At 41.5% G+C, this 24,591-nt stretch overlaps 1 protein-coding gene across 32 annotated transcripts in view; it reads left to right on the top strand.

Annotated features, from left to right (window-relative positions):
• nfasca (neurofascin homolog (chicken) a) overlaps positions 1-24,591 on the top strand; it is a 175,224-nt gene that overhangs the window by 78,780 nt on the left and 71,853 nt on the right. For 31 of the 32 annotated variants that reach the window (XR_005639058.1, XM_039798985.1, XM_039798983.1 and 28 more), the window contains 2 exons: positions 8,575-8,638; positions 22,199-22,373. Coding sequence is in view for 31 of the 32 variants with exons in the window: in XM_039798985.1 (XP_039654919.1) it covers positions 22,280-22,373 (94 nt within the window). In the remaining variant the exon portion in view is untranslated. Of the gene's footprint in view, positions 1-7,792; positions 7,968-8,574; positions 8,639-22,198; positions 22,374-24,591 lie in introns of those variants that run through there. The other variant, XM_039798984.1, reaches the window with a different exon arrangement.

The raw sequence follows: 24,591 nt of genomic DNA, 5'->3' as shown, positions 1-24,591 counted from the left end.
TATATATATACACGAGCGTGGTGAAGTTGGCTGGACGTTTGATATTCACTTGATATTCAATTTTAACTTCCTGTTCTGTTGTTAGGTTCTGTCTAAGGGGCCGTCTACAAATTACCGTTTTGGTAGATTGGCAAAGAATTTTCTCAGACAGATATTCACCAAAAATCAATGAAAGGGACTTTTCTCATTCTGATTGCTGTAGTAGCTGCCAATAGTAAGCCTTTACTTACTACAGGTCATATTTGTCTCATATGCAGTGTTGGGGAGTAACGGAATACATGTAACGGCGTTACGTATTCAGAATACAAATTATGAGTAACTGTATTCCGTTACAGTTACAATTTAAATCGTTGGTATTTAGAATACAGTTACATTGTTGAAATCAATGGATTACATGACGATACTTCTCTGTTTCACGAATGTATTCACTCTGACTAAATTAAGGCAACTCTATGCATTTTCCAGAAGCCCCGATATGAAATCGAAAAAAATAGCTATTTGCGTGATCAGTCACAATGGAGTCGGAACCGGCATGACAGAGCCAGGGCAGGAATAAGTTTCTATCTGGGAAATTCAAACAGCATTTCACATTAAAGAACGAACAGGGAGAATGAAATATAACTGTGCAGTGCAACCTGTGCTTGCCAGCAACCAACCTCCTTTCAGCGTCCAAATTACTCCACCTCCAACCTGAAGAAGCATCTTAAAGTAAGCTATTTTTTTAATTAGCCAAGGGTAGTCGTCTGCTGTAGTTTTACTGGTCACCTTGCTATTTTAACATTGACGCGAATTTTACACTTCTCCTAGGTGCTGATTTACTAGCTCCAGAGCCGTTTAAAGACTGACTAGCCCCGTTTGACATGCTAGCTAACGTTAGCTAAAATTAGCTCGTGGTAGCAAGACTGAGGTTAGATTTTTGTAGTATGCAGTTCGGGACTACCAATACAATAATCCATCTGCTTGTTCAGGTACACATTCAGCTAGTTTGGAAAAAAAGAACAAAGACCCATTATAGGCCTGTTTAGTAAGCTGGATGTGATAGCTGCATTCCTACACTTATAAAACGCAATTCAATGTGGAAGTAATCCTGAAGTAATCCAAGTATTCAGAATACGTTACTCAGATTGAGTAACGTAACGGAATACGTTACAAATTACATTTGTGGGCATGTATTCTGTATTCTGTAACGAAATACGTTTTGAAAGTATCCTTCCCAACACTGCTCATATGTCACATGATGGTGAAACAGTATGCAATTAAAAGTTTAAAATATTCACCAAAAATCAATGAAAGGGACTTTTCTCATTCTGATTGCTGTAGTAGCTGCCAATAGTAAGCCTTTACTTACTACATGTCCTATATGTCTCATATGTCACATGATAGTGAAACACCATGTTTGTAAACAGCATCTATTTACAGGCCTTGTTCTTGCCTCCTCTATTTTGGTCAAAGGAATCAAAGTTAGAATTCTTGTTTCTAGAGGAACAAAATAAGTGTTACATATACATGTGCTTGGTGGGGGCAGGGTTTATTCTGAAGATTGTGATGCAGACAGAAACACACATGCACATGCAAATGCAGTTATCTCCTCAAATATATGGAATTATTCGAAGGTTTTGGCTTTAAGGTAAGGTAAAATACAACAATAGGTTACTGATGAATAGTGTAAACATGTCAAATTTTAAACATATTTTATTGAGTTTTTATGAAGTAAATGCTTGGTGCGCAGTGCATTGTAGGGAAGGGAAAACATGTTTTTTATTATGTGATACCTAAAGTTGTATTTGCAAGCATGTTAAAATGCAAAAACAGTTTAGGACTATTACTTTATTGTGTTTAGTGAGGCTGGCACTCATTTCACTGTGGGAAAATTTGATAATGTTGCAAGAAACTGGGGTATCGGGGAAGGGGAGCGCAGTAGGGACAGTAGAGCAGAGTGATTGATACATTGGAGGGGGAGAACATTAAAGTGCTCATATTCTGCTCATTTTCAGGTTCATAATAGTATTTTGAGGTTGTAGCAGAATAGGTTTATGTGGTTTAATTTTCAGAAAACACCATATATTTGTTGTAGTGGACATTGCTGCAGCTCCTCTTTTCACCCTGTGTGTTGAGCTTTCAGTTTTAGCTACAGAGTGAGACATCTCAATTCTGTACAATCTTTGTTGGGAGTTGCACATGCTCAGTAAGTACTGCTAGCTTGTCAGTTGCAGAGTATGAGGGCGTGCCATGCTAGACATATATGACCTGTAGTAAGTAAAGGCTTACTATTGGCAACTACTACAGCAATCATAATGAGAAAATGTCTTTTGGTTGATTTTTGGTGAATATTTTAAACTTTTAATTGCATACTGTTTCACCATCATGTGACATATGAGACAAATATGACCTGTAGTAAGTAAAGGCTTACTATTGGCAACTACTACAGCAATCAGAATGAGAAAATGTCTTTTGGTTGATTTTTGGTGAATATTTAAAACTTTTAATTGCATACTGTTTCACCATCATGTGACATATGAGACAAATATGACCTGTAGTAAGTAAAGGCTTACTATTGGCAGCTACTACAGCAATCAGAATGAGAAAAGTCCCTTTCATTGATTTTTGGTGAATATCTGTCTGAGAACATTCTTTGCCAATCTACCAAAACGGTAATTTGTAGACGGCCCCTTAGACAGAACCTAACAACAGAACAGGAAATTAAAATCGAATATCAAGTGAATATCAAACGTCCAGCCAACTTCACCGCGCTATATACACGGCAGTGGCGATTTCTTTAAGACTGCAAGGGAAGCTCAGCTTCCCCTAAAATGTCTAAAATTTAAATGGTCAAATATGTACTATTGTGTTAACATTTTATTGACTAAAATGCGTTAGAATACGTTCATCTCGAAGACGAGTTGGTTCAGAATTGGCTGACTCGATTTCCTTCTCATACATTCCCGTAGCAAGGGGACACGGTGGTGCGGTGGTTAGCACTGTCGCCTCACAGCAAGAAGGTTGTGGGTTCGTACCCCGGTTGGCCCGGCCTTTCTGTGTGGAGTTTGCATGTTCTCCCCGTGTCTGTGTGGGTTCTCTCCGGGTACTCCGGCTTCCTCCCGCCGACCAAAGACATGCGGGCTAGGTTTATTGGTGTCCCTAAATTGTCCGTAGGTGTGCATGTGTGAGTGAGTGGTTGTTCGTCTATGTGTGGCCCTGTGATGGACTGGCGACCTGTCCGGGGTGTACCCCGCCTTTCGCCCGACGTATGCTGGGATTGGCTCCAGCCCCCCCACGACCCTGTGCGCGGGATAAGTGGTTGACGATGGATGGATGGATGGATGGATGGACATTCCCGTAGCGTCTCAGTGCATTTCCCCGTTGAAGCCCAGCGTCCGTTGACTTCAATGGGGCTGCTTGGAGCAGTTTTTTTGAGCGCTTCGAAACTAGACGGTCATTGGATAAATGCTGCGATTATGTCCCGCCCACGGACGCTCAGCGTCTCTGGGGGTCAATGGATGGCTGGCCTGGACGCTGGGCTTCTGCGTGATGATTGGAGGGTCTGTCGAAGGACTGTATCTCCTTTTGATTGACAGCGATTTTGTACTATAAAAAGTCACTGAAGCTGTTCAACTTCAAGCAGAGCTCAGCTCAGTCCCATCGCGGATTTTACAAGTCTAGTTGAAAGACGAACTGCTGCAACCTGTTTCTTGGTATTTGCCTGGGGAAATTGCTAGCCAATTTTCATCATACATTTCATACAATTATACACCACATTCCTTGTTTCAGTTTAACCTAATTCCTACATTTCCTCCTTCGAGTTTAATATCGTTTTGTTAGATGTTTGTTCATTCATACAGTAGGCTAGGCTAGTGTTGTAGGGGTGAACTAGCCAGCTAGCAAACTGCACACGATGGCAGACACTGCTAATATTGTCGACCTGATTTTGGCGAAGCCATTTGAAAGTCTTCCTTACGAGGAGAAACTTAGAATTAAACAGCAGGGTTAGATCAACACTTAAGATTGATTTAGTGCAAAAGACAGGGCAAAGTAACAGGTCTGTTCAGCTCTCTTGGTAGGACAGAGTTAGCTGGCTGTGCTGTGAGAAAGAAAATACTGCTGGCCATTCCTCTTGATGAAACCTTCCCATGGATATTATAAATTATTATAATAATTACATTATTATTATTTATTATTATTATTATATAATTAAATTATTGCATTACTATTATATATATATATATATATATATATATATATATTATAATATTAACATAAATAAATGGACAATTTGTATGATGTAGGCCAAAAATGAGCTTCCCCTCTTTGAATGACCAGCAGCCGCCACTGATACACGGGGAATGGGAAGTAGTGATGGGTCGTTCGCGAATGAGTCGGCTCTAAGAGCCGGCTCTTGTAGGTGAACGACGGGAGCTGGCTCGCATGTCCAAAGAGCCGACTCTATTTTTAAAAATATAGCCTATAGAAATTAAATTATGTAATAATGAAATAATGAGTGAATTTTATTTTATTTAAAATAATTGACTAATTCAAAGAACAAAAAAATAATTATATAGGCACACATTAGTTTCGACTCTCTGATCAGCCTCACATTCTGTTCCTGTCAATCATACACAAGGTGTCAACCAATTATACGGCATGAGGGACGGGCCGAGCCATCACACACACACACGCCGCGCGCAGCCACGCGCCACCCCGCGCGCCGACGCACGCACACATACACACACACACACACACACACACACACAACACACACAACAACACAAGCTCTGAGGAGAGGACAGAGGAGAGGAAAAACAGCTCTGAAAACAAAACAAAAGCAGGAAAATGAGTCGGAAGCACAGCAGCATTTGGAATCATCTTAATGATGTAGACAATGTTAAAGCACAGTGTAGAATTTGCCAAAACCAAATCTCATATAAAGCCGGTTCTACGCACAACCTACACCGGCATATGCGAACTGTGCACCCAACTGTGAAGATAGTGGAGCTTCGAGAAACTAGCGGTCTCGCTAGTGACGGTGGTGGAGCGACTGGAGCCAGCACCTCACGTGGAGATGTATCCACTCAGTCAAGTAGGCCTAATCTGCGACCCACAGCAACGCAGTCTTCATTTCATTTCATTTAATAATTTAATTAGAATTGTTTTTCACACCTATCATAGTCAAAACATAAATTTTTTTAAAGAGCTGTTTGTGAGCCAAAAGAGCCGGCTCTTTTCAGTGAGCTGAGTCAAACGAGCCGGCTCATGAAAAAGAGCCGGAATGCCCATCACTAATGGGAAGACAACTACACACAGGTGAATCACATAGGGGCGGTGGCAGATAATCATAAAAGGCGGGAAACAAACAAAGACAGGAAGACAAGTGACCAGGGATTTCAAAATAAAACAGGAAGTCAATGAAAACAAACAGAAAACATGAAACCAACTAAAACACAGAAACTTGACACAAGGACAAAAACATGACAGTTATACAAACACGCTGAAGAAAGCCTTTTTCGTTGCTTCAGACGCTGACAGCCACTGTCCAAACGTCCGTATTTTACGAGTTCGGAGTGAGAACGGGTTGAAGGTAATGTATGGTTTCATTGTATTGACTGAAACATTGTTGTCATTGGAGCACAAATTGTATTGGAGATACAGGGCCCTATCTTGCACTCAGCGCAATTGCCTTTGTACACCGACGCATGTATCATTCCTATTTTGCACCCGACGCACAGCGGACTTTTCCCTCCACAGACGCACGTCGGTAAATTAGGGAATGTATTTGCGCTCCTGGGGGCGGTTCAGCGAAAAGAGGAGGCGTGTTCCGGCGCAAACGTTACTTTGTGCTATTCTGCAGTTTCAGAAAACAATTCCGCCACTGACCAGGAAAAACCTGGTCTAAAGTCAGTGGCGCTAGTCTAAAGTCAGTAGTGCCTTATTCAGATGCTATTTTAGGGGCGCATGCTTGGCCATAATGTAGCGTGTGCACAACGCGCATACACTTCTCTCATCTAAATGGATGCAGCAGTTCCCATTTTTGCAAACCATACATAATTACAAAGGAAAATATACTGAAAATGCGCTTCAGGTGTTTGGATAGATCAGGAGGCACTTTACAGTACAGTCCTCAAAAAGTCGCAGCATTCTTTGTGGCTTGTTGTTTGTGACGTGTTGATGACATAAATGAGGAAATATTAGAGAACTTAAGGAGACGTGATGTTGAACTACGGCGGGATCTTGTCCGGGAGTAATGCGCGATGCGCTCCTGGTGGATCGGGTGGACGGAGATGGAGTGGGGGGGGGGAGGAGGAAGGGGCACAACAGGTGCAGGTGGTGCATTTGGAGGCCCACGCTCCATGGCTGCAGCAATCCTCTCCAGACTTGAGGAGATGCGCCCGAGTGGCCGCAGCAACATCGCCACCCGGACAAGACGGGCATTTATTACTTTGCCGCATCTCGCATCGGCAACTCCCGCTGGCGTGCGCCAGGCAAATCCGCCGTCATAATAGCAATCTGTCATGGAACAAGCGCCCTGCTCTTAAAGGGAATGTGAGATGACGCTCTGATTGGTTTATTGCACGTTACGCCCAAACCACACCTAGCTACTTCAGACCAACCCATTTTAGATTTGCGTCGGGCGCAAGAGTCATTTATCCCGCCGGTAAAATAGCAACAGCGGCCGAGATCCGCCCACAAAGCTACTTGCGTTTTGCGTTTCATACTTGCGTTTCAGATCGTTAAAATAGGGCCCACAGTGTGTTTGTATATTTTTATATTTTCATAGATGCTTTTCCACAGACCTCCAGGCAGACTGTGTGTTAGTGTGTGTTTTTGTGTATGTGTGAGTGTCTGCAGCAGCAGCAACACAGACAAGAGGGACAAAAAGAAAGAGGGAAAGAGCATCCTGTGATCCTAAGGGCAGCGGCTGGCGTACAGACGAGCTCTTTGAAAGCACAAACACATAGTTGAAGAAACAACGCTGCTGCAGACAGTCCTGAGGCGTGTGTGTGTGTGTGTGTGTGTGTGTGTTTTTTTTGTGTGTGCTGCATTTTCTGCTTCTTCCTGCAATCAGACTTACACAGATTATTGAGCAGTCAGCACATCTGACTGGAGTCTTCTCTTTAGACTTATTTTATTGCAATCTCTTTGCACACTGAACTTGAGTTTCCACAGGCGGCTTTTTTCAACTGCAGCTCCGCTGTCTGGGTCACTAACAGCTGATTCAAAGCGGAATTGTGTCACCACTAGGGCTGGGTATCGTTCAGAATCTTTCGATCCGGTGCCAATTTCGATACCGATTCCTAACGATACTTTTTTCGATACCATACATTAAACACAAAGCTTTTATTTCCACCTTAATTGTGAATCAAAACAGTTATCAAAATTTAAAAAAATCTGGTAAAACTGCTCACTCAGAGTAACATTAATAAAAGTGCCTTGCCTTGCAAGCTCAGCCTGTCAGTCAGTCATCAGGGCAGAGAAACCACCGTTGTGGCTGCTTGTAAGAGGAAGTGGAACGTCAACAGCACCGCGACCGCTTTCGGCTCGCCATTAATATCATATCACAGCAAACGCTGTCTGCGTGAAGTTTTAAAAAACTGTAACCACACTTGAAACCAACCGTGACTCTCTGTGACTTCAACAAAACTGCAGACAGTTTACTCCGTCCGCACCTCTCCGTGTGCGTATGTGTGTGTGTGTCGGTCGGAGCTCCGCTCTGTGTCAGTATGCAGAGAGGACAGATAAGCTTGCGCTTACACGCTAAGACGCTTTTGGAACCGAAATTTGGCACCGAAAGATAAAGTATTTTTCGATACTCATAGGATTTAAATATTTTTTTCGATACCATAAAAGTATCGACGTTCGGTACCCAGCCCTAGTCACCACAACCTGATGCTGACGGTGTACACGTTTTGCAGATAATTTGTTGTTGGGTTGATACGTTTCTGTCAGTTTCTATCTGGCCTATCACAAACTAGTTGGTAAGTTTTCTACTGCAGTCACACACTTTGCCGCTTAAAAGGTTGTGTTTAGTTTGTAGTTTAAATAACGTTATGTATGAATAGCAACAGGCTAGTTGTCATTGCTCCAATGCTAACATTACTACAATGCTTATACTAATAAAACTATATATATATATATATATATATATATTTATTTTAAAACTCACCAGGAATACCAACTGATTTTGCGACCCTCTGCCAAACTAGCTGTTAACATCCATGTAGTATCATAAAGTAAGCTATAGGAAAATCACGATCTTTTAATTTGCTCGGAATTTTAAACATAGCGTATGTGTATACACAGTAGAATATATCGGAGGCACGTTAGCGAGTCTGCTCTCTCATTGGCTACGGCTCTGCAAAAGTTGACTCGGAGTCGACTTTTGGAGAGAGACAGCCTGTCAGGGGGTCCAGTCAGAGTGACCACAGATATTACTTGTTTATAATATAATAGCTGACATTGCTTCCATATCTGTTGAATTCTGGTGTTTCTGTTTTATAAAGGAATTGTACGTTGTCATTTGTTTGCTCAAGAGGATTAAAGAGTTTGTAATATTGTTTATTTGTTGTCTTTGTGTCTCATCAGGTCTGTTGAGTGGTCTGGACAGAGTGAGTGCACAGAAAGAACCAAAGTGTCCACATCAGTGAACGTAAGTCAGTGTTTCTGTTTCTGTCAGTGTGGCATCTTAGACATGAGTATTCACAAGAATAGACTGTGTAGATGGCTACTACCCGCCTAGTGGGTAAGTGGGTGGGTGGGTGGTAGTGGTGGTGGGGGGTGTCAACAATTACAAATCCAAAATTTTAGAGCCATGGTCAGGGCCATAGATTCAAACTGAATATAATGAACTAAAATGACATTTGATTGTGTTGGTCATCAGTTATCAGTTCTTGCATGTCAAGTTGAAGCTACTGAACTCATTGTCCTGTCAATCTCAATCACACTACTCTGATTAGAGAAGAGGCTGATTTATGGAAATATATGCTAACTTTTTATTGGTGGAAACCGCACAAATGGTACAAAGAAGTAGCCCAAACCACGCCCCCATCTAAGGGGCTAAGAGCACAACATAAGAGTAAAAAAGTCAAAGTCTGAACACTGAATTGCAGTTTGTGGAAAAAAAATTATTAATACAAAACACTGAAGTTGTGACAATAGACTGAAGCAATATAAGTGATAAACAATTTTACAAGGCCAAAACTGAAAAAAATAAAGGAATACATCTCCCCAAAAAGTGTTGGCTAACTCTAAGTAAAACATATGTCAGACTGCTGTCACAGGACCGCTGAAAACCAGGGCATTTAAAAAAGTTAGGAAGACACTCCCCAGGCCAAACCCACAACCCCAGCCAGTCACAGAGAGGCACCTATAGGTTGAGGACAAAGATCTTCACAGGACAGAGCACACACTCTCAAACAAAATGCAGACAAAACTAGACGCATGCAAAAATATGGCCAGGGCCAAAGTAGACTGACAGATCAAGGTTTTTCTCTGTGCTTTTATTTTGATATAGTGTATCCAGGTTTCCCTGTTAGTGGCTGTGATTTCAGCGGGGGAGGGTCACCAACTAACAGGAAACAGCATGAAACACTGGCGCAATTGTATATGCCTATTACCTTCCTGCGGTTGCTTTAGTACCAGTTTGTGATTTACTTTGACTGCTGGCTTGCTTGTACATACAGTATTTATTTATGTGTGTGCAGTAGCCATGAGAGCGCTGTGGTGCTGAGGGTAATTGTGTGTGATGGGTGGAGGGCTATTTTGGGGGTGTTTTGTAGAACAGAATTGGTGATGCTGTTGGGGGTATATATGGAGGTCAGCGAAATGGTTGAGGAGGCGGATAATGTGTTAATGCCTCCAGCTTTGCCACTGTCTCACAGAGATAAAAAGGAGACATGTACAGGATTTGTGTTTAGAACAAGCTTCTTTACTAAGAGGGAAAGAGGGTCCACCAGGACTTCCTTCTTATCTGCCTACCTTTCCATCACGCTCACGAGTAGCATAGATCTGTTTTTCCTACATTCATAATATATGCAGTGAATATATAATGTACTAGTGGGACTAAATGTAATGTAAGTCACAATGAGAAGTGGAGAAAAGTATATACGTATTGCAAATAGTGTTGTCACTAATACCAAAATTATGACTTCCATACACTACCCTGCCAAAATATCTGGATATCAATACTGAAATGATACCACGTCAAAAACCTTAAACATCAGGAAAAGTAATGGAATAATAGATGACAGAACATTGAAATTAAAATGTATTATATTAAAATATTTACATGGTATGCAGTAATCTGATGTCCCCTATACTTGAGTTTATATGTTTTCTTTGATAGTTAACTTCATATTTGCACCTGGTTATCACTAAATAACACTTTACTGCTTAACAGTAAAGCATTATTTTAGGGATACGTGAGGGTCCTGTACTGTAGGAGTAGTCACACATCGTCTGCGTAAAGACTGATTTTGTGGATGTCTGTCAAATGTTTGTATTGCAGCTGCTAGCAGTTTGGAAATCGCGATTATAGTGGCCGTAGGTGATGTGCGTAGTGCTCTTATCCAATAAATAAGTTTCCAAATAGAAATTTCAGAATGACAGCTTTGATTGTAGTTTTTTCTGCATTATGTGGAAAAATCGAGCTGAAAACTGCATTTAGGACATAGAAGTAGGAAAGCCCAAGCTTCAGCTAATACAAAGCAGAACAACATAAACGCAAGCATTCATGCACACAAAGATACAGACCTGCTCTGTTTGCAGGCATGGGCATTCAAATTCATTCTGTGTATTCTACACACACAATTACTTGCAAAATCATGAGAATGAAATGAGGGATTTTCCAGGTTTGGGATATGTTTAACTCACTAGAATGCTTAAGGAAAATATGACGATAATAGTAAAAAAAAGACAATAGAAGACATTTTCAATATGTACTGTAGCGTCTGCAATATGTCACCTACTGTAAAAGAGCAGATTCTTTTTGGCCAAATCTCTAACCCGTTGTTCTGAATGTTTACCTCTCTGAAATCAGGAACTGAAAATGAAAACATTCAACAGCTGATTGGACGTTGTAGCTGTAATAATCGTGCTTGCCTTCACAGTTCATTTGATGGTTTGGAACTGTTTAGCTCTTGCATATTAAGTTCCTTCTCTTAGGAAATATAAAACGTGAGGGATATCATAAGAAAATTAGTCTAAATATTAAATTATTCATTCTACATTTGACCTGACAAGACTGGAAAATGTAATTTACTGCTTTTATGATAAAAAAATATCTGTAGTCTTCTCTCATCTAAATTAATGGAAGAAGTCATAACTTTTAAAGAACTGTTTTTTTAACCGTCTCATTCAGCAAATGAATGCAGTTTCTGGAAGTAGGTTAAAAATGTTTTTGCTCTGAGTCATGATTTGCACTTTGAGCGTGCTTCTGGCAAAACTCATAGAAGGTCACTGAGCAGTGCTTACTGATACACAATATACTGTATGTACATAGTACAAATTAACGTGAATTTTAGAAATCGCGTGTCACAGACCAATCTGTTTCTGTTAAAGCCTGTAGCACCAGAAGCAGAAGGGGGAGACCAGACAAAGTTAGTCTAACGGCTTCTATGAGGCACCCTTTGATGTAATGTTAGGAGAAGTACTCAGTGTGTGTTTGTGTGCATGATGATAATTTGTGCCTGAGGTTGTGGACCTCAGGCTAAACTAAGGTAATTCTGACCTGGTTGTAATGTGAAAAAACCTACAATCGAGTGTACTGCAGCACTGTCAGAGAAGCCAGCCAAACCAATCCTGCCACCTCGGTGCAGCACTGGTGCATGAATGTTTGTGCCCCCAGTCTACCTGGGAAACCTTTGCCCTACACACTGAGCCTCCATTTCTCTGAGCCACTGCCATGAACAGGGCTGCACCACTTCCTCGTGTTCTGCTGTTGCTGCCCTACTGAACCCTTGAAACAATGCCACATACAAATCTGAAATCTCTGAAAAATACCTAATTTTGGTATTGTTGTATACGGCCCTTGGCCTTGAGATTGTAAATGGACTGTATTCATATAGCGCTTTTCTAGTCTTAAAGCGTAGTGCGTAGTTTTATTTATAGCTTTTATTTTGAACATGTAAATACAATACAACATCCAAAGAAAATAGTAATGTAAAAAAAGAACAGTTAAAAAAATAAAACTCCATAATTTCTTGTACTTAAAGAACTCTATTTACACATTCAAAAAGGAGTAGGAAGAAGTAAAACTTATGTACTCCTACCCCTTTATACCCTGTCTTTCCTATTAAGTGTGTTATACTAATAATATAATATAATAATAATGTTATAATAATAAGTCAACAGAGATAAAAAAAATTTAATTAATGGAAATTCATATATTTACCTATAAACAATAATTATACACATGCTACACATTGTTCAATGTAAGCCCAAATTATTAATTAATTGCACTGTATTTATCTGTACCTCTGGAATATAGTTTCTTTGAACATCTTTTTAAATTGGAATATGTTTGGACATTGCTTTAATTCATTACTTAGTGTGTTCCACAATTTAGTGCCACTGACAGATAGACAGAAACTTTTCCTTTTAGTGCGAAAACAGGGAATCTTAAAATTTGACTTTCCCCTCAAGTCATAGCCCCCCTCTCTTTCAGAAAATATTTTCTGTATGTTGCCAGGCAATAAATTGTTTCTCGCTTTGAACATGACTACACCTTTCTGAAATTCAACTAGGTCAAGTAATTTTAATGCTTTAGACTGTAAAAATAGTGTGTGAGTGTGTTCCAAATATCCAGTGTTGTGAATTATTCTTACTGCTCTTTTTGAAGTATAATTAACTATTTCAATTAATTGTGATATGTGTTACCCCAAACCTCTACACAGTAATTTAAATACGGTAACACCATTGAACAATACAAAATGTGTAGTGATTTGTTGTCTAAACTGTACTTTGCTTTAGCCAAATCTGCAATACTTCTAGACAATTTGGCTTGGATATGTTTTAAATGAGGTTTCCAGCAAATCTTGTCATCTATAATCACTCCAAGAAATTTCATTTCATATACTCTTTCTATATTAACACCCTCTATCTGTAACTGTACATGATTGATTGATTTATGATTACCAAATATCATGAATTTGGTTTTACTAACTTATTCATATCAAACCACTGTTTTATTTTTCTGAATTCTGAAGTGATTATGTCCAAGATTTGCTGTAAATTCTGACCAGAACCAAAGATGTTTGTGTCATCTGCAAATAATACAGATTTCAGTAATTCGGATACTTTACATATATCATTTATATAAAGGATAAATAATTTTGTTCCCAATACTGACCCCTGTCGCCCCCGTGAGGAATTCTAAGTAAGGACAATAAAACTGTCGGCACATCCACATGATACAAGCCTTGCATAATCGCACACAGCGTCTTGCCCAGGGACACTTCGACACGGGACTGCAGGGTCAGGGATCAAACCACTGACCTTTTAGATTGGTAGGCAACCGCTCTATCACCTGAGCCACAGCCACCCATAAAGATAACAGCCTGCACACATCATATGTGTAGGGGGCACCCAAATTTGAACTGGGGACCTCTTGATCTGCAGTCAAAAGCTCTAGCACTGAACTATACCCCAAGACAACCACAACCACAGTCTCAGTCTCGTTCAGCCACTTCGACCATCCACGCCTGTACGATTGTAAGCCCTGTGATGCTTTGGATGCCATGTTGCTGTCATTCCTGATCCTGGAAGTCTGTCTCTGGCCCTTCCTGATCAATCGCCATTGCAAGTCATTGTGAAACCCCACAAGCTATTATTAGAGTCTGATCTGTCTCAGGCCATGTGACAACAGGGTCACGGAAGGCTTGTATCATGTGGATGCACCGACAGTTTTGTTGTCATTACTTAGAATTACTCATGGGGGCTGCTGAAACTACGCACTATAGCTTTAAATAAGCAGGTGGGAAGATTGCCCGGTGTCAGCCATGTGGAAATGTTGCTCTTCATAGAGCAGGCTCAGTCTATCTGTGGAAGAGAGTGGGAATCAAGATTCCTTTCTGCCAACTTTGGACCTCTAACTGTGTGTAATGTGTAAACCTCAGATTTAAAGCTGCTATCATAGTCAATAAATCAAAAGGCCTTCACCCACCGGTTGTTCTTATTTCACATCGCTTACCTCAATGTTCCCACAACTCCCACAAACCTTCTCAAATCTCCAGCAAATTGATATAAATTAGCTTTATTCACATGGTGTTGTTTTCATAGCGGTGTTTTGAAACTAGCTTGGTTATTGCTTGATTACTTCAGTGCGCTTGCGACTTACAATGACTTACAAAGAATCATAACAGCTACAAGTGTATGCACTATACAGGATTTACCCTATTATACTTTATCGACAGGAATTGATAGGTCAAACAGCAAACAGCCACCCACAAGTAGTTTATAAAGAAAGCATGAGGCTGTCTTTGAGATTTCACATAGGGCTGCAGCAATCGATTATATTAGTAATCAAGTATTCTACCGATTATTCCATCGATTAATCGAGTAATCGTATAAGAAATACTTTTGTTTTATTGAAGAGCAATAATATATAATAGTTTGGTTTAATTTTCGGAAAAAGCAACCTTTTTATTGCCTACGTTGCTTACAATATCATCTCTCAAAAAACTAAACATATTAAGTGCATTTAAGTGCCATATTACATTGTTTTTAAAGAAAACATTTTCTGAAATGCAATAACAACCTCAAACTAAGGCATACATTAAACATACATAAACATTACCTTAAGTTGTGCAACTTAACTTTCAGAACTACGTTTCAACCTGAGACTGATCTGTATATATGTAAATAGTAGTCATACTCAACCTATTTTTATGTATATATTTGATTACAATGTCACACAGCTCTGTTACACTTTTGCTAGTAGATCGTTGATCAGCTGTTTCTCCGTGAAGAAAGAGAGTGAGAGAAAATGGTGCGCAGCAATCAGTTTTTCCGACGAGATAGTCAACAAGTCAGCTCTTTAGATTAAATTGTGGTCACCACTACGTATTTTCTTGTCTTTGTTTTTGGTAGTTGTTGTGTTTGTATGTGGGGAAGTGGACAATCTGGCCATCTCCCTCCCACCACCTGCGATTCGCACATGCCCCTCCCCAGTCTGTGTACACCGTTATGTGTGACGTCACTCTCGGATGTCAATAGCGGATGACAAGGTCCGGGGATTTCCCCAATATGCCAGGTCCGACTGTAGAGAAGGAGGGATGATGAGCATACGCCTCTCGTGCCGTATTGGGTCGAGGTGCCGTCGACTGAACCATCTCTGAATTTTTCTCATGTGGAGGAGACCCAGAGGAACCACCATGTGACTCACAGACATCATGCCCAGCAGGCGCATCACAGACAGTGCCGACACTGTTGTGTGAGGCTTGATGCGTGACAACAGAGAGCTCATAGTTTGGCTCTCATAGTAGCTGAGATTATGTCCATGCCCAGATAAACTATTGTCTGTGAGGGGACCAGCGAGCTCTTTTGCCAGTTTATGGGAAAACCCAGTGTCTGTAGGTGCTGCACAACCTCCATTGTGGGGAGTGCAGCCCTCTCCTGGGAAGGAGCCATAATGATTAAATTGTCCAAATAAAAAAGGACTTTAATCCCTTTCCTGCATAATGTCTGTAACGCCGCTGTGCGAAGCGCGTGACCGTTTCGCACAGCCCAAGGTAGGGCATAGTCGAAAGGGTGGTAACCGGTCATCGCCATGTATGGCGGGAGCGTTATTCAGATGCTATTTTAGAATGAATGCTTGGCCATAATGTAGCGTGTGCATAACGCGCATTCACTTCTCTCATCTACAGCAGTTCACATTTTTGAAAACCATACATAATTACAAAGAAAAATATTACTGAAAATGTGCTTCAGGTGTTTGGATAGATCAGGAGGCATTTTACAGTACAGTCCTCAAAAAGTTGCAGCATTCTTTGTGGCTTGTTGTGTTTTACACATTTCCATGAATCATGGATGTGTTGATGACATAAATGAGGAAATATTAGAGGACTTAAGGAGACGTGATGTTGAACTACGGTGGGATTGGACACTCCGGCGGAATCTGGTCCTGGAGTGGCAATGCGCGATGCGCTCCTGATGGAGCGGGTGGACGGAGATGGAGTGGGGGGAGGAGGAAGGGCCGCAACAGGTGCAGGTGGTGCGTTTGGAGGCCCACGCTCCATGGCTGCAGCAATCCTCTCCAGACTTGAGGAGATGCGCCCGAGAGCGCCGCAACTATCACCCCACCGGACAAGACGGGCATTTATTACTTTGCCGCATCTCGGACAGCTCCCGCTGGCGTGCGCCAGGCAAATCTGCCGTCATAATAGCAATCCGCCACGGAACAATACGCATGCTCTTAAAGGGAATGTGAGATGACGCTCTGATTGGTTATTTTCACGTTACGCCCAAACCACACCTAGCTACTTCAGACCAACCCATTTAAGATTTGCGTCTGGCGCAAGAGTCATTTATCTCGCCGGTATAATAGCAACAGCGCCCGAGATCCGCCCACAAAGCTACGCTGCGTTTTGCGTTTCACACTTGCGTTTCAGATCGTTAAAATAGGGCCCTTGTTCTTTGTTGATATGAACCTGCAACCAGTCAAAATCTGTTGAGCAGTCAGTACTGTTACAGTAACAAATAGAAAGCACAATGTTCAGGGCCATACAATTTGTTCATTGTACAGTATGCAGCCTACAATGCACTGTACTACAGTATACAATACTAAAAGGGACAAAAATCAAAGGAGTAAACATGTGATCAATGTGCTTCTTCTTGTCTTTGGGCTGGGTCAGGCCAGAGCACTTCATCAACATCACAAGAGGCTTCTTCCCCTGTGGCTCTCTGAACTGGCTTATATTGGTTGTGTCACATCATTTAAAACAAGTGAAATCAATTTTGAGTGGTTGTGTTCAATCAATGACGTGTTCTCTATTTGTATTTGATTGTTGCCACTTGTGTTTACCGTTTTAGTTTTAGCAATTGAGAAAAACTGTAAGGGCAGCTGAGCTTCCCCTAGCTCCCCCGTAGTTCGCACCCTGGTAGTATGTTACGTTCACCGACCCTTTTTCTCCTCTGCATGTGCACTTAGCCTCAGTGTATCACTGTGCGCTACAACATCATTTATAATGCACTGCAGTGTGTGGAGACGGTTCCACACGTGGAATGAAACACTGACCTATTTCAGAGCTTACCCTGCCATTCTGTCCATGTCTCTTTTTCTCTTTCATTCCTCCTTATCCTGAGATCTCTCGGCTGGGAATAGATCTGCAATTCAAAGCACCTTTCTGTTTTGAGGCTCACATTGGACTGTGTGGCATGCTCTTTTCCTAATCCCTGTACCGTTCTTCCTATATGTAGTGTGTGTGTGTTTGTGTATGTGTGTATAATGTGTGTGTGTGTGTGTGTGTGTGTGTGTGTCTGCTGAACGCGTGACCATGTACCCTCTGCATTTGCCACTGTGCGTGTGTGTGTGTGTGTGTGTGTGTGTGTGTGTGTGTGTGTGTGTGTGTGTGTGTGTGTGTGTGTGTGTGTGTGTGGTAATTAACAGAGATGGGGTGATATTGGTCAGGTTTAACAACAGCTAGGCTACAGAGATATGTGTGCTTTTATGTGTGTGTGTGTGTGTGTCTGCTGAGCGCAATGAAGGTCGGGGTGTGTCTTTATCCATGTGTGACCATGTACCATTTGCATGTGTGTGTGTGTGTGTGTGTGTGTGTGTGTGTGTGTGTGTGTGTGTGTGTGTGTGTGTGTGTGTGTGTGTGTGTGTGTGTGTGTGTGTGTGTGTGTGTGTGTGTGTGTGTGTGTGTGTGTGTGTGTGTGTGTGATTGGCACCTCATGCCTGCCAATCCAGGGGTATTAGCTCCCCAGGGGCAGATTAGCTATTTAGTTTTATCGTGTTGGACTCACATACCACCAGATGGTTTATGCATAATGTGTGCGTGCGTACGTGCATGCATGCGTGTTTGCGCGTGCGTGCGTGCGTGTTTTTGCGAGGTGTTTGCAGGTTTTGGATGACATCTGACTACTGCCTTCAGGCAAAAAAGCTGTTGTGCCCCGTCTGTTGTGAAATCATTGTTATTTAACAGCTCGTAGTTTAAAGAGATACAGGCTGATACTCCTTTGTGTATACAGATTCAGATTCCTTTTATTGTCATTGTAAAAGAATACAACGAAATGTCATTGCACGAAGTGAGGATGGATCTCAAGCAATAAATAAGTAAAAACAACAATAAAACTATATAAATAACATTTGTTTGTGAGAGTTCCACTTCCACACCAACACTCACACTATCAGCAGGTACACGGCCAGCATTTTCTATAAACATAAATGGATACAGTTTCATGCACAATCCCAATTAGCTGTATGATTTCATGGTAGTGTTCAGTGTAGTGACAGCCTTTTGGTAAAAACTGTACAACAATCTAGTGGTGCGTGTTTTAAGTGTTCTGTATCGTCTGCCTGAGGGCAGAAGGTCAAAGAGATGGTGGGCAGGGTGGGAAGAGTCTTTCAGTACATTTGTTGTTTTCTGGAGGCAGCGGGAGGTGAAGATGCCTTCCAGAGCAGGTAGGTGTGTGTTGGTTATTTTCTGAGCAGCGTTGATTACCCTCTGCAGGGCCTTTTTGTCAGCTGCAGAGCGGCTGCTGTACCACACCAGGATGTTGTAGGTCAGGACACTCTCAATGGAACAGCGATAGAAGGATCCTAGCAGATGTTGTGATAGATTGACCTTCCTGAGAACTCTCAGGAAGAATAGTTGCTGCTGTTCCTTCCTGATCAGGTAGTTGGTGTTATGTTTCCATGTGAGGTTCTCCGAAATGTGTGTGCCCAGGAACTTAAATGTTGACACCCTCTCCACAACACCCCCATTTATCACTCCTCCTTCTTCCTCCTAAAATCAACAATGAGCTCTTTTGTTTTTTTCTGTGTTTAGAGCCAAGTTGTTAATTGCACACCAGTCTGTTAACCCCTGGACCTCCTCCCTGTATGTCGCCTCATCTCCCCTGGTGATCAAGCCAACCACTGTTGTGTCATCTGCAAATTTGATGATGACATTGGTGTTGTGGGTGGGTGTACAGTCATGGGTGTATAGAGAGTACAGGAAGGGACTCAAGACACAGCCTTGTGGAGCACCTGTACTGAGAGACAGGGAATAGGAGTTTTGTAATGGGTTTGTAGCCATGTTTCCATCCACACGTTTTGATGTGAATTAAGTAATATTGAATGAAAAATTCCTTATGGAAACAGTAAAATTCGATTGAATTTCATAAATATCGACACAAAGTTTGTACGTACAATCTCAATTCTCATAATCGGTAAACGGCTCATGCGATAAATGCTGATGTAAACGATATTCACCGAATAAATAATGAATTGTGATTATGTTTTAGGTCACTAAAACGAAGATGAAGAAGTTTTAGGTCATGTCTACTTTCTTTGCAGATATGGCGGGTGGCAACAAAAATAGATATAAGTGGAACGAGAGACTTTTAAAATTTAATTTACATTTTCTGTTTGCCGCGCTGTCGTTCCCAAACCACAGGCCGCCGCTGTTGTCGTTTGGCATTTAGGTGCATCTGCATCATCATAGTGATGTTTTGGTAGTGCCGTTGTTATCTTAGTATAGCTTGATACATACAGTATGTCGCTATCAGCTGGCACATGAGCACAATACACATTATAACTTGTACAATATTAATAATTTGCAAATGTTAGCTTGAATGTTGTGCGATTCAGTGCGAAAATTTATGGAAACAGATGATGTCTCAAATCTATTCGATAGACCAATTTGATCGCAAAACAGCATGTGACGTCATTACGCACAGGTTTTTATTCGCTTTAAAGCCGTTGGATGGAAACACTTTCACCGGCTTTATTTGCATGAATGTTTTTAGTCAAACAGAAAATTCGACTGACGGATGGAAACATAGCTTGTGTCTCAGCCTGACACACTCACCTGTCTTGTTTGTGCTACCTTAACTACACCCATACCAAGCTTCATCACCTCGTGCCCAATAAGGACTTTCTGGCTTCAGTAACTGGCAAAGATGCCAGTGAGTGGTAAACAATATCGGAGCTTTAGATTGACCCTGCAGGAGCTAGTAGGCCTGCTGACAATATGGGCACTACATCCATGTTTTTCTATACTCTATAATGTTTCTTCCTGCCACATTATTCAGCAGCCAACCCGCAAGCCAAAGATTTCTAATTTACACCCCACCACCTCCAAATGACAGCCAGGTCTGTGTACTGGCAACCATTGCAGGACCACCTGCCACTGTTAATCCCTGTCCCCCGTGCTGCCATCTCCCACCAGGATCAATCCTTTTCTCTGCTTCAAATCACACCAGAGCTCAAAGCCATGACAACAGGATGAATTAAAAAAAGAAAACAGGTGGGAGTGTGAGGATAGGCGTTGTGAGGGTGAGCGTTTACCAGTTGGTTGCCATTTTAAATCTGCAAGAAAGTATGGATAATGAGGACGGAGAATGTGACTTAACACACTATCGAGGTGCTGAGGACTGTGACATCAACTGTATCAATAATCGTTAAATTACAGTTAAAATAAACAAAATAATATAAATTATAGTGAAAACTGGACTGAGACCCCTCATTTCAAATGTTAAATATAATATATATAACATGACCATAAGTATGATTCATAATTTTAACTCATTATTAATTACAGCGAGACTATGTAACTTTTGAAGAAACCATGGTATTTTACAAATAAAACGCACAATAGGGTTTAGCTGCTCCAGTCTTAGTTGGTATGGTATGACCAGTAGCTTATGGTTGCTAATGTTAGCAAAGTTTAGATTAGCATTGCTTTAAAGAGTCACTTTGTTGGCTTTGTTCAACGTTTCTCTGCTTGTGCTACTGTTATACTGAGATTTGCCCCTAACCTTTAACACTGGCCATTTTTATGGCTGTCTTTTTAACATCTGGCCAGGAAGATGAAGATCAGCATTAAGCAAACTCTGGCTCATTTACACTGTTTTCTGATTAAGTTATACAGAATATATTAAACCCTAAATGAAGAGATCATGTTTGATGATGTGATAAGGACACACTCTGCACATAGCTTTTGAAACCCTGACCTATGGAAAATAATTCTACCAGGTAGAATATGCCCGCTTTATTCCTAATACAATCTGTGGCCTCTAGTTCGACAGCAGTACATTGACAAGATCAGTCAATAAGTTACAATTATAGCGCTGTGCTGTTACCAACAAGTTGGGTGGAACTCTGTGACTTGAGTAGGTAGCCAAAACCAGAGATTTGTGACTTGCATAAGAATGCCTTTCTGGATATGAATGTTCGACTGATAGTCCATTATTGTGGCTAACTGCCAAACAAATCTCATCCCCCTCATTTGGAGAATTTGGCATCACCTCCTGACCTGGATTCATGGGGATTGTCTGGTGGGATAATACTGGGAAGACAGATATCAGGGCTTCTCAATAGTCACACACCCTTAAAAACCTTTGACAAGACAGAGTCAATAACCACATACAGTGGGTGACACACCTTGTTTGTCACTGCACCTCACAAGCTATTACACGGATGTTGAAGCATGGGCACTAAGTGTTCTGCTTTATCACTGGCATTATAAGTTAATATTGTGATAAATATCACTGCATCGTCTTGATATTAGTATATGGGTTAAGTGTGTAGATGAAACGTGATGATAAGTACTAATATAGAGGTATTTCTCAGTCTCTAAACACCCTTTTGTAGCTAAAAGATTATGAAAATATACAATTAACAAACAAAATGCTAAAATTAGCGAAGACATTGATTCAATTCGAATGATGCAATGGTCCCAATAATCCATTCAAAATCATAATTTCTGGGCAGAAAATTGAAACCATTCTGCATTTTGCCGTGAAACAGCTTGTGACTGGAGTCTGATCCTACTGAAAGAATCAGTGCCACAGAGCTTCTCCCTGGCTTTGTTTCCAGGCTGCTCTCTCTCGGGAGCCACACAGGGCCTCAGCTGTGAATGTAGGCCAGAGTCGACACACACTCTCATGCCAGAATACATGCACAGCTACACACTCACCAACACACACACAAACAGTAGATATACTGTACTGAGCGGCCTACTACGCTGTCTTCATCCTAACCATTTGTCTCTGTCTGTACTCTCAGGTCCTCTGCGTGGCTGTAAGGAGAACCATCTAGCCAATCAGGAGAGGTAAGGGGCGAGGCCGGCCAATCGGTGGTGGAGAGATGTTGGGGCAGGGCGGCCATGTGGCCCTGGTTCACATGTCATTATTGCTGCTACTGTGGCGCGAAGCAGCACCCATTGAAGTCCCACAAGATGGTAAGTCACTCAGCAATCATCAGATCCACTTTAACGCAATATGTTACATCAAATGGTGACACAAATACCAAAACTATGACAATTAGTTTGGTTAAAGGGAAGTTGACTGGGGTTTACACAAGGGTAGTCAGTGTTCTTAGGATTGCTGCAGCCATATTGACTTGCTGTCTGGTAGTACTGACATAGTAACTCTATTCCATGTAATGTCAGCTTCTGCCAACCATTTTTAGCCCACACTTTTAGAGACTCTTTACACTGCTTTTCTCCGGTGCTTAGCACCGCCCAAGACGATTGTGAATGGTTTAAAGAAATGCCAATAATCCTTTTCCTCCCATCCCTGAATGCTACGTGGAGTAACCAGACTCTCCTCCAGCGTGCTTTGGAGGAAGGTCTGACAAAGCGAGACTATTACGTACATAACGTAGCGTGACATAGTTACATACATAACTTAACTCTCAAGTTACCTTGCACATGTATGTTAAAATAAGGTTGCTTTCACACCTGAGCAGTTTGGTTTATTTTAACCGAACCCTGGAGCGTTTCATCAGATAGTCCGGTTTGTTTGGAGCCGTGTGAAAGCTCATCCGAACTATAGTGCGGACCACATGACCAAACTCTGGTCTGCTTGGAAACAGGGGTCTTGGTTCGCTTCCAAGGGCTCAAGAGTTCGGGTAAACCCTCTCTATGTTTGATTGAGTCTTCGCCAGTAGTGCATGTCTCTCTAGTCTGTCTGCTGCAGTGCTTCTTTCGGTCTGTCTTTGTCTGTGCCAGCCACTTCCAGAGCTGTGTTCTGTGACTCTGAGCCTGACTAAAGTAAGAGTGAAATATAACTGTTCATTATTTTTGATAAACGACAATGGTGGATATAAACTGCAGCTCAGAAAAGGTAACCACATGCGTGGTTCACATCGGTTCATATACACAAAATAAAAGTCGCCCTTTCCAGCAGCAACCTCTGATGGGACCAGTCCAGACAATACATGGATGTGATGGCACTCCTCATAGGCGCACATCAATTTAAAACAAGACAGTGATTACCGAAAAATAATAATTAATTGACTCCAACAGTGAAGTTAAAATAATTTAGCCTTGATTTTTTAAATATGAAATAATAAATACATTGACATTTGATTATCATAATGAATACACTTCTTTATATCCCTGGGTAATAGTGTTTCACTTTGGGTGGCTCCCTCACTGCAAAGCCAAAGATGATAAGTCTTCCTTGGTTCCACCATGCACATATTAATGTTTTATATAGATACGCCAACACACACACACACACACACACACACACACACACACACACACACACACACACACACACACACACACACACACACACACACACACACACACACACACACACACACACACACACACACACACATTCTCATACCTGTCCATTATGATGGTACAGCCTGACTGGATTGCTGTTAAATGGATTCCTGAGGGAATTGGGACAAAAGCACAAAGGACAAAAGGAAGTGTCATGACCTTACGCATGCACGCACATACACACACATACACACTCCTTTTCAGAGCAAAGATAAATGTTTCACAATTGTGCAATGAAAAATGATTTGATTTTGAGAGAGCCTCAAGGACACCTGGCCTATATGTTCCATACACAACTGCATGCTGACACCCCCCACACACACACACACACACACACACACACACACACACACACGCACACTCACAGCTGTCAGCTGCTCTGTCTTCTTTTTCTACCCCCCTATGGCGCCATCTCTCTCTCTGTTTTTTTATAAGCCTGACCTTTCAACCCTAGACTTATGATGCTCTATTGATCTGATTTACACACACACACACACACACACACACACACACACACACACACACACACACACACACACACACACACACACACACACACACACACACACACACACACACCTAGCAGAGACTATTTGGATAATACCCTTATTACCCAGTTGGTCCAATTCAACTCCTAGTTCAGTACGAAACACGGTGAATAACAGTTTATTAGGTTGTTGTTATGTTTTTATAATAAACATTTTCAAGCAGCAGAATTGGCTTTTGTACCATTAAACCTTAAGACTAGCTTTTTTCCTCAGACAACTCATCCTCCATGCTCCATATAAATCTTGTATTTTTTTTGTATTCTTAGCATTAGGGGGCTACATCTTGCATTTCATTGTGCAACCCTGTGCTGTAGATTAACAATAAATGAAAC

The sequence above is a fragment of the Perca fluviatilis genome, chromosome 4 (genome assembly GCF_010015445.1).
Source record: "Perca fluviatilis chromosome 4, GENO_Pfluv_1.0, whole genome shotgun sequence".
In the NCBI taxonomy this organism is placed as follows: domain Eukaryota; kingdom Metazoa; phylum Chordata; class Actinopteri; order Perciformes; family Percidae; genus Perca; species Perca fluviatilis.
Note: the sequence above shows the minus strand (reverse complement) of the source record. Positions and strands in the feature narration are given on the sequence as shown.